General features: G+C 44.0%; 1 protein-coding gene across 1 annotated transcript in view; it reads right to left on the minus strand.

Annotated features, from left to right (window-relative positions):
- Positions 1–13,707, minus strand: part of gabrd (gamma-aminobutyric acid type A receptor subunit delta) — a 26,517-nt gene extending 12,810 nt beyond the window's left edge. Inside the window, exons 1-2 of the mRNA XM_048241382.1 lie at positions 13,288–13,707; positions 456–571 (exon numbers count right to left, since the gene is read on the minus strand). Of these exons, the coding sequence (XP_048097339.1) occupies positions 456–571; positions 13,288–13,355 (184 nt within the window). The 5' untranslated portion in view covers positions 13,356–13,707. The remainder of the gene's footprint in view (positions 1–455; positions 572–13,287) is intronic.
- Between the last annotated feature and the right edge of the window lie 2,144 nt (positions 13,708–15,851).

The raw sequence follows: 15,851 nt of genomic DNA on the forward strand, positions 1-15,851 counted from the left end.
AACGTGCTTCTAAAAGAAAGTGCCCGGAGCTTTTGAATTATTCTGTCCCCACATTTCCCCACGCTGTCTATTCTCCATTCACCCATTTTTCACGCCCTTCAGGTGATATTTGACTGTTTATGTTTCAATTTCATTTTCACTGACTCGCCCACGAATGACCCGAATATCATTAAATATATTTTTGTTAGACTCAGGTACCCACTTATTTCAGATCAGACTGCACACCACTGGTGTATGTATGTGTGTGTGTGTGTGTGTGTGTGTGTGTGTGTGTGTGTGTGTGTGTGTGTGTGTGTGTGTGTGTGTGTGAGTGAGTGTGCGTTTGTATGAGTGTGTGATCTCCTGCTTTTGAATAAGGAAGAAAAGCGTGCTCTGGGTCAGGATGCTAAGAATGACTGCAGATGTGCAGGATGGAAGAGCTATCCAATGGCACGAGCCGTGGATCTCATACTCACCTCCTATCCCTGGCCGGAAGTTTCTGGCATAACCCTTCATTAACTCATCCAGGTTAGGCAACCAGGAAATTTCTATCTCAGAACCTACGTAGTCTCCAACGTCGCTCATCATTGACCTGGGGAAACAAAGATACAGTGAACTTCAGTTCCCCCCACACATCTTCCACAGGGAGGGACACATTTTAATGAGGCACAGAGCAGCCGGAGAGGAAATGGGATTGCTCTAGATGAGGTCTGTCATGTAATGGAAATATTTTCCATTCTGCTTTTGTGTGATGGCTGGAGAGGAGGGGCTCTGAAGACGTGACATCCTCGGCTCATCACGTGCTCTGGCAGGAGCAGAAGGACTTCATCTACATATTCACCCTCTCTCAGGCAGTCCCACATACACACACACACACACACACACACACAACACACACACACACAAACACAGAGACAAAGACACATGTCACACACACCCACAGACAGACACACACACACAGACAGACACACACACACCCACCCACACACACACACCCACCCAGACACACACACACACACACACACACACACACACACACACACATTACACGCATCACTCTCAGGCCAGGGATTCCTCTGCACAAGGAAGCGAGATCTGTCCCACACACACAAACACACAAACACACACACACACACACACACACACACAAACACAAACACATACACACACACACACACACACACTCACACACACACACACACACACACACACACACGTCACTTTCATTCCCCTCAGAAGCAGCGTCCCCATGCGTGTCCCCTTCGCTCTCCAGTGGCCCAGTTCAATCACTTTCACTGACTCCCACAAATTAAATCCATTTTAATGTGCTACAATCTCGCTGAAATGAAACCCATTACTGTAGCAGCAGGGATAACGGCCTTGTTAATATAGAACCTAACGTGATTTGACACATAATGGATTAAACACAGAGAGCACACTCTGGGCAGTCAGGCTGGGGCAGCAGCACACACACACAACAGCCACCAGGGGGCAGTGTGTTCTACCCAGAGGGTCAGGAGTGAGCAGCACTGAGGCCCAAGAGCACACACCTGACATGCACCCGACACACAGCCTAGGGTTGCTGGAAAACACACAGGTAGTCACACACACACACACACACAGATGCACACACACTGACAGGCATGCACATACTCATTTTAACTCTACATAGTAGCCTACAGCATGCACGCTCTATCATGCTCTCTCCCTCAAACACACACATACACACACACACATACAGTACTTCCCACCCAGTGGCTAGATCGGGGTGTAAATGCTGGAGTCAGCAGCAGCCTCCACCACCCGCACCCTTAATGATGCAGCTCCACAAACAGCTGGAGTTGCATCAGTATGCTAACGAATGCCATAATAACACCAGCTCAAACGCCTTACATCCACCCATTAGCAGGCCACGGCTGCCACATTAAAATATTAGTGTAGCAATTACCCACAGTACACATTCACCCCGGCCCATGCACACATCGCCCACACTAGCCCACAGCACACAGCGTACCCTGCACGCTACACACACACATGCGCTAACGCCCACTGGTGGCATCTGACGCGTGTCAAGTGACGCCAACATTTAGAACTCCATTACTTTTAACAGACCCACCACTGCAGTAGGCTATAACTGCAGTCATTTTTTGTAAGAGCAAACCCACAGCACACAGTTACCCTAGCCCGCCATACACACTGTACATTCGCTAATGTACGTACGCTAACCCACCACACATGCTAACCTACAGCACACAAATTCCCCAGCCTGCTCATGGACTAGAATTACACAGGGCTCAACTCACGGAACTCAAGCGCTGTACAAGACTCAACAGTCAGGGCTACATGTGGAAAATGAGGCTAACTAATGAAGGCTAACCAACAGGCTAACTACTAAACCAGTGAACTAACATATTTCCATAATACTTAGATATTAAATAAACTTGTTTGAGAGGGTAAGAACAGCTTTTACAGCTCAATGTTATTCATTTATTTGTGGCTTATTATGTCTTTAATCTGATAGGAGAGTGAAGAGAAGGACAGGAAGCAAGACGGAGAGAGAGATGGGGTGGGATTTGAGTTTGTTTGAAATTCTGTGTGTGCTCGTAAGAGAGATAGATAAATATATATATATTATAGAGCGAGAGAGAGGGAGTGAGAGAAACAGAGAGAAAGAAAGAACACAATGGAGGACTGATCATTAGAAATATGGGATGTTCAAGAGGCAGAAATGTGAATCTATAAAACCTATTAAACAAAACGATACCCATTCTCTCTCTTACACACGCACCCACACACAGACACATTCACAGGTTATTGAGCCCCAGCCTGGAGCACTGATTTAGAGCCTCTCTCTTTTCAGTGTCCTAAACACTGCTACAATGTCCCCATCACTGGGCATCGATTACTGTCAGCAGTCTTTCAGCAGCTGGGACGAGAAACACAGAGTTGACATGACCATGACCATGATGACAGAGGGACGAGAAACACACTGGGAACAGGACAGAGTTGACATGACCATAACCATGATGGCAGAGGGGAACGATGAGAAAGCAGCACACAGTGTGTAGGAGAGGGCTGTTTTGACCATCGAGTGGGAGAATGCTGCATTGACTATCGTGTTGGAGAATGCTGCATCGTGTACGAGGGCTGTTATAGGCATCGCGTAGGACTGTTATGATTAGCATAGTGTAGGAGAATGCTGTTATGAGAATAGTGAGCAATAGCATTATATTGCTACCACTAATACCCTCTAGAGCCATAGCATTACACTATTACCACTATTACTCCTCTTGAGCCATAACATTACTACCACTCCCCCGCTAGAGCCATAGGATTCAAAATAATTTCTCCTCATCAGTGCAATTACAGCCATACCCAGATCCACAACACTCTTTACAACCTATATAAATCTACACAACAAACACACACACACACACACACACACACACACACAAAGAAGACAAAAGTGTTGAGCTGAATGGGGGTGATGAGGCTCAGAGGGAGCTGCCGCAGGCGACAACAAACACCACCAGCTGACAGTTACAATACAACACAAACAAGCCTCACTCAAACTCAGCTGCAGATTAAAAATGACACAAACTATCAATTGGACACAGCTACATTTACATTTAGTCATTTAGCTGACATAGTACATATTTAATCTGACACATTTGTATCCTAACCACAACCAGCAGCAGCAGTATGGTGCATATAATGATGATGATGATGATGAGGAGGAGGAGGATGATTATTAAGAAGAAGAAGAAGAAGAAGAAGAAGAAGAAAAATTGTACAATACATTATTCAAAATGTAAAATGCAAAACTCATCACATTTCAACAATGCTCACAACAAACAAACAAGCAATTCAAAAACACATTTAGTATGACAAAATTGACACGAAAAAGAGACAACAGAAATAATGGGGCTTGTTTCAAACTGCCCTGGCTTCTGTATTTATATCCTATTGTTTTTGAGGACTGCCTTTCTCAGCCCTCACTGACAGGCAGATGTACAAGGAAGCGTAGGTAATTGAGCACCTTTGCCATTCCGCGGAAAGCACATGCTGTGCCTTGCCATTTAGGAGGCATTAAGCACTCACTTCATCAGGTAAACAGCACTCATCACCACCCTATAACATTAATTTGTGGTGCCCACAAACAGCAAGATACTGTAATGCAGGACAGAGAGGGCAGCACAATTTGGGGAGAATATCTCCTTGTGATCTTTCTGACAGATATTGGGACTTTTGGTATATTGTTCAATATTACAAAGGTTTCTTTAAGTTGGCACATCTACTAAAATTTAATTACCAAATTTCCCTCACGGGATCAAAAGAGTATATATACTTATACTTATACATCTGTTGGGTGAGCATGCTTAGCTCCTGTTAGGTGAGCTTCACTGTCTGTCACACAAGGAGAATGACACATACAAAATATACTATATAAATGTGACAAGATTAATCATTAAGACAGAGTTGTAAGCTGCACAATTAATTGCAGCCTCTGTGATTTAGCTCATCACATTAAATGAAACTGTGATTTCAATTAAAAATTTATTAAGTGTGCAGCCCTAGCAGGAAATAATTCTATTCAAACTATTCTGCCGTTAGGCTATGGCAGATTTGATAGTCTAGCATAGGGATGTGGATGATGTGAAAAAAGTAACAATTTAAAATTGACCATGTGCTCTGAATAGTAGCCTAGCCTACATCAGCTCCTGTGTGGCCTATACGTATTACGTACACTGACCACCTACATAGCCTAATACGTACACTGACCACCTCCATCACTGGCCATAGGAGAACAATACTGCTAATCTCATTTTTTAGCTCTTAAAACTAAGGAATGGCAATGCTACCCTTAGCTTTTCTCTGCTAACCATACCAGCTGTGTGCCTGAATGGCACCGACACGAGTGCCCAGACACTTTTGGTCTCTTAGCCGCACGCATCAGCATCAACATTTTCAACTGATTGGCACTCGATAAACAACACATTTTATTGAGTGGTGCTGACAAAAATATAACTAAATCTACACACGGTGGAGGTGAAAATATTTGGTGTTTGTGTGGGGTTGTATTGAAAACAATGGAATCCAAGACGAAAGCAGAGTCCTCCATACTCATGTCAGTGCCTGTGTGCGGAGGTCTTTAGGTTCCTCTAAGTTAGCCCCAGCGCTAATTTTAGCTCGGCTTAGCGGCTCTTCCTGCCTCAAATTTCCCCTAATGACTGACAAATTGCAGCCTTTAGCCTTTCTTCAACACTCATACAGAATGGTTCTGTTGATCTTGGCTTTCTTCTGTGCTTATAATAGATGTGCCGTAAGCCTGGCTTTTCTGTGATAATAATAATGAAAATGGCTGTGCAAGCATGTACAGTACGGTATGGTATTGTACTGACTATGGCATGACACTGTTAGCTTTGAGAACATAAACATAGGGGCTCATGAACATAAGGGCCCCTAGCACTGTGACTGCTTTGTACAGACAGTACTCCTCGGTGACCTCGATAAACAGAGAGCTATTCGAAAAATTCTCCAGAATTGTCCTTTAAAGGCCCGCTCTGTAACTCTAGTCATTTCTTCAGCGATTTCTCACTGTTGTTGCATTTTTCTCTACGGAGCTCCCCCTACAGCTTGGGGGTCCATCACAACCGTCTCTTTGGTCTTTTCACTGGCTCTGCCATGATGAATGATCTAAAAAATGAAGCCATCTCTGCTTGTTCTTATAGCTAGCTGGCATGGCTAACCGGTGCTTGTTCTTATAACTCACCGGCATGGCTAACCAGTGCTTGTTCTTATAACTAGCCGGTGCTTGAGGGGGGCACGCATGTGTATGTCCAGAGAATTTTAAGCATTTCGTGTTTCTCACTCGTCCCGGCTCGTTCTCGCTTCTCACAAGATTTCCTGATTCAGATTTTGCTGGGACGCAGATGCAGATCTTGCAAGGCTGGTTTTCCACTAGGAGACAGTAGGGGGAGCAGGGAAAGCCGCCATTTTCACCAAAACAGGTCATTTAACCATCACAATGATTTATAAACTGTTTTATTCAGTTGAAAATGTTGCATAAGGGGCCTTTAAAAGCACTGCTGTTGTTAGCTAGCCTTAGGTTCCCACTGTCTCTCATGCTTCTCCATGGCGCTCTGTTGAGATGCAGCCCAGTGTCATATTCAAGCAGAGGTGGTTTGTATGCACACAGCCACATACGTTCCCCGCACTTAGAGCTGTCACTCAGGTCCTGAAGGAGCCTCACATCAAACTCATGCAAATCCTGTACGATTCCAACATGACACCATCAAAGTGTGTGTCAGCCCTGACTCTGATCAGGATCACAGACACTCACTCACGCTGCCACATCTGAAGGCCACACACATCCCTGACGTGTGTGTTCACTCACTCACTCACACTGGCACATCTGAGGGCCAGACGCATCCCTGACATGTGTGTTCAGGCACCTGCTCAATGGCCTTACTTCCTCTCAGGCATTTCCTGGCTGTTGTCCAGGACCACACAGCTTTACACATGAACTGGGGTGAAGTCAGAGAGTGGGTAGTAAGTGGATGTCTAATAATAATAATAATAATAATAATAATAATAATAATAATAATAATAATAATAATTTTGTATTTTATTACATTATTTCACAGGTCACACATTTTGTCCATAATATACTGCACAAAATATGGCAGAGAAGGTCTGCAGACCAAGCCACAAAAGTTACTTATTGGCATTTTGATTTCCTGAAAGCCATCACCCAATACAGCCAATCAAAATCGGTGGCAAATCTACGAAAACAGGAAGTGGTGTCATATTTTAGGGTATTACTATTAATATTATTATTATTATTATTATTATTATTAAACCAGCCAGAACCTGACATACAGAAGAACTGTGTGTGCCTGTGTGTGCGTAAACCTCTTCACCACAGGAGAGCTGAGGGGAGCCTACTCTCTCTGACATAAATAAACTCTCTCTCTCTCACACACACACACACACACACATACACACTCCTTTTTTCTTTCTCTCGCTCTCTCACACACAGACATCACTGTCATACACATACACCCAAACTCCTTTTCTCTTTTTCTTTCTCTCTCTCTCACATACACCCTTTTTTTCTCTCTTTCTCTCTCTCTCACACACATACACAAACTCCTTTTCTCTTTCTTTCTCTCACTCTCTCTCTCACACACATACACAAACTTCTTTTCTCTCTTTCTCTCTCGCTCTCTCTCACACACACAGACATCACTGTCCCACACACATACACACAAACTCCTTCTCTCTCTCACTTTCACTCTATCTCTATCACACACAAACACTCTCTTTCACTCTCACTCAAACAGAAACTCTCATCTTAAGGTTTAGGAAAGGAGAGGAGTTGAACCCCCCAGGTGAAAAGAGTGTGTGTGTGTGTGTGTGTGTGTGGGAGGGTGGTCTTCATAACAAAACCACAACTGTCTGAGGGGCACTACAAAACAAACACAAGGCTTTGAAGCTCTCCACAGCTCTGCACTGGCAGTTCACCTGGGCCCCTATAGGTGCGGAGTGAAACAGAGGAGACAAGGAGTTTGATATTTAAAGAAAGTCAACAGCAGACAAGGACACGGACACGGACACGGACACACACACACACACACGAGTAGGGTCGGCTGCTGCAGCACCAGCACTTCAAACGGCATCCCAAACTCAATAACGCACCCTCTGATGACACTCGCTGACGACTTCAAAACCACTACACAACTCAGATCGACCAAGCACACGTCTATCTGTGCCTTAGAGACTGGGAATGTTCCTGAAACACAATCACACGTCTATCTGTGCCTTGGGGAATGGTCGTAATGTCTCAGAGTAACTTCCCAGTGTCTCATAACGTTATAATATCTTATATAACACAGCTGGAAGGATCATTGGTGCCTCACTCCCCTCCATGCAGAACATACAACACCTGCCTCATCCGCAAAGCGACCAGGATTGTGGGTGACTCCAGCCACCTCACACAGTCTCTTCAGCCTTCTGCCTTGTGGGAGAAGGTTCCGGAGCCTCAGGCCTCCGTGCCTGCTCTACCAGACTTACAAACAGCTTCATCCACCAGGCTGTCAGGGAACTGAACTCTCTCCCCTCTTTTCCATCCCCTGCCCCCAAAAACTCTGCCCTGAAAAGAACTCTAGACCCTGCCGTCTGACTGCTGTCACAAGATCTTTTTGCTGCTGTTTTGTATGTAGTATATATTTGCACATCTTATTTTATATATTTAACTGCCGTTACTATAATTTTAGTCTTTTAGACATTTGTATCTTGTGCACTTTATTTCTTTCACCATGGGGTAGAGAGAAATGTTTTATTCGATTCTTCTGTATGTCTGGTACATGTGGAGAAATTGACAATAAAGCTGACTTTGACTTCATAACTTCCCAGCATCTTATAACATCTCAGCATCTCATACCCTGTGGATGCTGGAGGTAGAAACCAGGAGTGAGCCCTTTCAGCCACTCAACCACTTCACCCATAAGTCCAACAGTTAGGGCTGTCCTTTTAATTTCAATCATTCGTCACAACAAGTGAACATTCGCTGGAAGGTTTGTTTTCCACCTCTGTTCCTAGGCCTTCTGACTAACTTTGCTGCATGCTCATCTACACACACACAGACACACACACACACACACACACACACACACACACACATACCTGACTAACCTAGCCGCATGCTCATCTCAAGACATGCACTCACAAACACATATCTGACTAACCTAGCCGCATGCTCAGTTCCACACATGCACACACACACACACACACACACACACACACACACACACACACACTAAGCTACACTACACTAAGCTAGCCGCATGCTCATCTCCACACACACACTGCTGCGGGGGAGGGATGTATGGTAATGCACACAGCTACCACCCACAGCGTTGGCCATTTGAGTAATCCACAAAAGACTGTACATCACATACAGTATATCTTATTCTCCATCCAGTCTTGACAAGATATGGAAGAAACTGCAGGAAAATATTTCATCATAAAGCAACAGGTAGTGATGGCGAGATGAAGCTTCTTGAACCCTTGAAGCTTTCCAGCCAAATGTGTTGAAAAGTGGTTTATTTCTCGAGGCTTCAAATGTACCCTAGGACACCTACTGGTCAATAAAAATACAACACATAAAAATTCCACACACAAGAGCAATACAAAAAGCGCCATTTGGTCTGCAAATGCTTGATACATTCATAAGTACAGGCATTGGGGAATACAACCGATTCCCATCAGGGGCGTCATGCAAGCCAAAATTCAGAGGGGGCACAATCAGGCTTTTTTTTTTTTCGGGGCACAACTTTTAGCTCAAATTCAGCTCATTAAAGTATAAGCTCAAAGCATGTTTAGACACACACATTTACACTTAGGCCTACTACACATGATTTTAAAAACAGAAGGCCTACCATTGCAGTTGTTATGATTTGATTGATATGTGATCTAAGAACAATCTTACATTAAAAAAGGTGCTGAGGTCTGACTTTGTGGTGCTCAGAAATTAAATTATTTTAATCTTAATTCATGTGATGAAGGACTTTGAAAGAAGTTTGACAGGTTTCAGTGCTGAATAAGGTTAACACTAAATATTTGAATATTTTACTACTAGTAATATATTTTTCAATTACCATTATGGCAAGCAATAGGCTACCTCATTTGTTCCCCACAAGTTGCTACCTGCAAATCATGAGCAAGTGACCTGATAATAACCTAAGTTATGAGCACATGAGAGAGACTATTATACTTTCTTGCCCTCTACATCACGGTCATAGCGATCCTATTTAGGCTATATAAAACAACTAGGCCTCCTTTTGAACGGGTAGCCTATCCCTTTTCACTACATGGACTAGCCTAGCTGCCAGATACGTGAATAGAACAAGTGGAGAAACATCCAACGCGATGCCTTGGTACAGTAGGCCTAATGTTATTAGGTTGGATTTTGTAGTCACTGCAAATTTAACACCCTCGTTTCTATGAAACTGGAAACAACTGAACCAGGAGACTTTGCCAAATATTTGTACAATTTGTAAGAGTAGCCTACGTTACACTGACACCATGTAGGCTAACGTTAAAGTAATGCTCTGAATTCGCGGCCAACATCAAATTCATAGTCAAAATTTCCTGGTCAACCACAAATAATTCCACTACTTTTTATTGCTTAGCTGGACTACTTACCACTTCAACACCATTGACTGTATCTGTTTAAACTGTAACTGTAACAGTTCAACTGTTCGAACTGTAGCCTAAAGTTAACTGTAAGTTCAACACAAGCAAAACATTGCGAGCTCAATGCGCGTGTGAGTTGTTATGGGAACATACACAGACACCACTTTTAGAAAAAGGGCTGATGTTGACCGGTCTTCAGCTACGGTTTATTACACATCCAGAAGAATACATTTGAGTCGTTACAGGCTCTGGCTTATTATGGAGCATAATAGGAACAAAGTTATGATCAAAAAAATGATCAGGGAGAAAAATTCTGAGGGGGCACGTGCCCCCTTTATTTCAATGGGCATGACGCCACTGATTCCCATGTTGAAATATTTCCTCTCTTTGTAGCCTAACAATTAAAGTAGTAGCTATAGGCGATCTCTGAAAGTTCATGAAAATCGAGACAAGGATCGAACCCAAGTTGCAAGATCCCTAACATAACGCCTTGCCCAGTGTCCCAAAGAGTGACTTTGTAGTGAAATATTTTCTCTTTTTGTAACAAATGAAGTAGAAGGTGATCCGCGAGAATATATAATCTCGAGGAAGGATTGAAACCAGGACGCGCGATTTCTAGTCCAATGTCTTACCAATGTGTATGTTTGAAGAACATAGGGCAGTGAAAGTGCTTTGGTAACTGGATAGTATTTTAAATGAACAGAGAGCAGTGAAATATAGGCCTACAACCAACCAACGAATGACAACTACCCGCGAGTCGGCTACGTATTCGAGTATGGGGCGTCTTAGTCGAAGCGTCCTGTCTAAAGTGAACCACAACTCGAAGCAGTGGAGCCAAACGAGGCCTCGAACGTCACGCCTGACGTCAAATTACCAATACAACTCAAGCCTCGATACGGGGCTTTGCTGGGAATGGCTTGACGTTCTCGACACACGCTTCGGAGCCTCGGTATCAACAGTAACATCACTAGACAACAGGGGGCCATGGCTTTATGCAGTGTGGAAACCTGGGAAGAGATTGCAGGTCCATCTCCAGCTTTCAAGCCAGGCATCTGGCTGAAAAAACACCAAAGAAACGTCATAAAAACTGCACATTTTGATAATATCATGTGCTTTAACATTCAAATCAGAATTGGAATTGAGATATTAACACTGCATGAAGTACAGATGGATTGTGGGTAGTGATGGGCCTCCATTGGCAACATGAGTGTCTGTCCTGGGGTGCCGTGACTGCAGGACACTTACGCTGCCGATAACGATTGCAGGACTCACTCACTGTCCATAGGGACTACAAGACTTTCATGTCCATATGGACAGACGCTCACACTGCCCATAACCACTACAGGACTCATACACTGCCCATAACCACTGCAGGACTCTCACACTGTATAAGTATAAGTATATATACTCTTTGATCCCGTGAGGGAAATTTGGTCTCTGCATTTATCCCAATCTGTGAATTAGTGAAACACACTCAGCACACAGTGACACACAGTGAGGTGAAACACACACTAATCCCGGAGCAGTGAGTTGCCTGCAACAGCGGCGCTCGGGGAGCAGTGAGGGGTTAGGTGCCTTGCTCAAGGGCACTTCAGCTGTGCCTACTGGTCGGGGTTCAAACCGGCAACCCTCCGGTTACAAGTCAGAGGCCACGGCTGCACAAGGCTGTACATAAGGACTGCAAGACTTCTCGTTGTCCATAACAACTGCAGGACTCTTACACTGCCCATAAGGGCTGCAGGCATGTTGCCCAGCAGGCAATGCACCACAGGAAGCTGCCTATTACTAATACCGAGCCAGTGATCCATCATCTCCAACTATCACCCAGCCCGTCCCCCAAATAGGCTTAGTTGCTTTAATTGGCCACCTTCATGAGGAAGTCCCTGGTGGTCATCTGTCTGCTCCGTGCAGGTAGGCAGAGACCTACATTCATTCCACACACACACACTTCCTGCTGCATCCGCCACCTCCTCCCACAGTCTGTGCCAGTGTTTACATGTCAGTGAGTGGAGGCTGTTTGTGATGCCCCTGACACCTGCCCCTGTAGAGACAAGAGCCCCAGGCAATGCAAGGCTCTGACAACTCCAGCAGACAGAAGAGCACACACAACTCTTCCGCAGCCAGCTCATGGGTCGGCCATGGAAATACAAACTGGTCTTACGCACACAGATAAAGAACACACTCTCTCCCATCACACACACACACACCTCACACAAACACGCACACACACAAAGTCTCTCTCTCTCTCTCTCTCCCAGTCACACACACACACACCTCACACAAACATGCACACACACAATATCTCTCTCTCTCTCTTCCAGTCACACACACTTCACACACACACACAAATAAGCAAACACACACACACACCACTGAGATCCTAATCCAGCCCCAACCGTGCATATGGAAGGTTGCCTACTCCTGTGGGCCGTAATGCCTGTGTCTCTAGCAGCTAACAGATGCAGCAAATACAGTATGCTTCAGCATGCATTAACCTCCACACACTCTGGAAGTAACCTTTCAGTGCCCGCATATTCTAATTCAAGACTCTATTTGTCCTCTTATGAACAGATGCAGTCTGTAGGCTGGGACAGGAAGCAGGGTCTCTCTCTTTAATGGAAGAGAGATGAGTGTGGAATTGACATTCTATACTTCAACTCTTATAGGACTGGACTCTCATGTGTTTTTGTCACAGATTACACAGATATGATGTAGACGGATCTGGGTTATCTTTTGCTGCATACTTAATGGTAGCCTACAGAATGTGTTCTCACAACACAATTATACAGAACATGGTCACATTCATATTCACAGCTTGATTTAAAACAGAAGCTTATAAGATTTGAAAGGCTTAGAGACTATAATGTATGTAATGCTGGGATGGGAATAAATGAGAACGTTGCAGCACCTGACCTATAAACGATACCAAAGCAGAGTAAATAGTACCGAGCTACCATTTATGCACAAGTAACAGACGGTGAACCCGACGGCAAAACACGACAAAACCACATTATTTAAAAACATTATCAGAATGATTGATCACAGGTAGTGGAGATGGTTCTGTGTCGTCCACACAGGTGAGTAGAATTACAGGACGTCCGGCATTACCTGGCGACTCTGTTTCCTCCGACGAACAGGAGCGCTAAGGTCGCAAAGAAAAAAGTGACAGTCTCCATATCTTCAGACTGAAAACTTTCTCCAGAATTGGTTGAAATACGATGGACAGTTAGAACGACAAGGCGGCTATTGTTCCATACTGATGAAAAAAATGAAAATAAAGTAGATAGGTAGGCTGACCCATGCTCCTGTGCGCTACAGGCTACGTTCCTATCCCGAGCCAGAGAGGAGATGATGCTGAGCGAGCGAACAAGCGAGCAAGAGCAATGGATGGAGAGAGAGAGAGAGAGAGCGAGGGAGATGCTCTCGTTCTAAAAAACCTTCGAAACGCTCTGATTCTGAGTAATCCCTCACTGTGCGCGCTGCCTGTCCTGTGAACAACGTCAGATTAAATCGTGCACGCATGGAGAGCGCTTGCATCACAGAGCGGTTTTGGCACGCATTAGAGGAGAGAGAGGATGAGGAGGAGAGAGAGATGGAGAGAATGTATTGGTCATGTTATGCAATGTGCTATACGACGCACTTGTGTAAACTTTGTGTGTTATCGCAGTTGGTGTGTAGTATTGCATTAAAGGGACTAACTGGACAGCCACAGAAGCGCGCATGTGGAAATGTAAGCGTGTAGGCTTTACAGATTCAGATTGTATAGAATAAAACTGGGTAGCCGATTGTTTTGGTAGCTTATAGGCCTATCCATAAACTAGTAGCCTAACTAGTAATGACATTAAAACGCGTTAAAGTGGGTTATAAATGGGGAAGGGGGGGGGGGGGGGGTTAAGTGCTCATATAGACAGTCTTAAGAGGGAAAGAACATGAGTCTTAACACATTATGGATGATCTAGTCACTGTCACTGGACGAATGTGTTTTGAGGGTAAATCATTCAATCATTTCTAGCACTGAGAATGCTGAAAGGAGAAATACATTTTAGTTTATCACAAATCTCTTTGCCGAGGTGAAGCACATTGTGCATTGAAAAGTTAGCCTTTACATTTAGGCTATCATGTTGGCACGGTCCTATCCCTCACACAAGATAACTACTTCAAGTGTCAATACTGCAGTTTTCTGAGTATCAAAACTCAGCAGTTTTGGGGAAATATTTGCCGTTCTTATGCAGGAAATGCAGTAGTTTGGACACGAATAAATTGCATTGTACTGTAGGCTACTGCATAGTATATACTTTACTGCAGTATTTGGACATGAAAATACTACTGTACTGTAGCCTGTAGTAGCCTATAACTGTACTGTAATTCGAAAAAATTGCAGTTATTTTTGGTTTATAGCCTATGTCAGTTATTTTCGCTAGTATAACTATTGTAAACCGTGAGGGAATCCCTGTTGCGAGTTCACCTGGCCTGATATCGTCTTTGTGTCCCAAACCGGCCAGATGAGGTTCACTATAGAGAACTGCTATTTTCCTTCCCAAGGGTGTTTCCAGTTGGGTTGGTGCGGAGTCTCCTCGCGTTAAGCTCAGGACTGAGTGTTCAGCGCTCCGCGAGATAGCCACCCGTCCCGCTTCGCCTGTGGTATGACAACTCTCGCGGAGTGGCTGTTTTTATTCATTTATTTATGTATTTATTTATTTTATTCGAGTAGCTCCAGAGAGCAGAGCTCGAGTCGCCCACACGCACCGCAGTCTAATGGCCCGGCGCACTTCTTTTAAAGCAAATTATTTAATGCGGCATGTGCAAAACACACAATAATGGCTCTTTATTTGTTTTCTTGATGAATAATGCCCTCTCATAGGGGTAGGCTATTGTATGCACTATGCAGTGATTTGTAAAGGACCTAGGAATAGTCTACAAACAGGATTGAGGATTGCAGTTTTCATTTGGGGAGGAGACTGACGCATAGTGAGATTCTATCTTTATATTTCTTGCAAATGTGGAGAAACAGCACATCAGATTTTAATCAGCTTGGCCGAGAGAGAGAAAGAGAGAGAGAGAGGAAGTATGCGAAAAAATAATTAGGCTACTATTCCAGGACTAGGTACAGGTCAAAATGTGCCAGTCGGCTACTATATCAAACTTAAAATATCTGTCCTGCGGACTCTTATCTACAATGTTAACATTTTGGAATGAGCAAGAGCATTAAAATGCTCACAGGCTATTACGCATTAAGCTCAGATTCAGACATTAGCCTATAATATTTTTTTTATTTATATAGCCTAGCACTTTTCAAGCATTTCACTATTATTTTAAAGCAGTTTTTACAACTGGTAAAAATGATGGTTATAGGCTGCCTAGTCTATAACTGTGCAAATCACACATCTTTTTCCAAATTAACAGACCAAAGATGGAGTAGCCAAGTGTTGAAGTCACGAAGCCTTAAAAGCTCATGTCAACTATAAGCTAACTAACATAAAGCTCGGCCTAGTAAAATGATAACAAAAAGGTCCCGAGGTAGGCCTACCAAAAAAGAGAATTTTGTGTGGTTACATTTTAACTGTATAGCCCAATGTGAAATGTTGCCAATTAGTTAGGCGCAGTCATGCAGGCGCGGAAGAGGCAGCGCCCCTTCCCTCCCACCTTCTCAAACTCCCAACTGGTAGCCATGG

The sequence above is a fragment of the Alosa alosa genome, chromosome 4 (genome assembly GCF_017589495.1).
Source record: "Alosa alosa isolate M-15738 ecotype Scorff River chromosome 4, AALO_Geno_1.1, whole genome shotgun sequence".
NCBI classification, from domain to species: Eukaryota; Metazoa; Chordata; class Actinopteri; order Clupeiformes; family Clupeidae; genus Alosa; species Alosa alosa.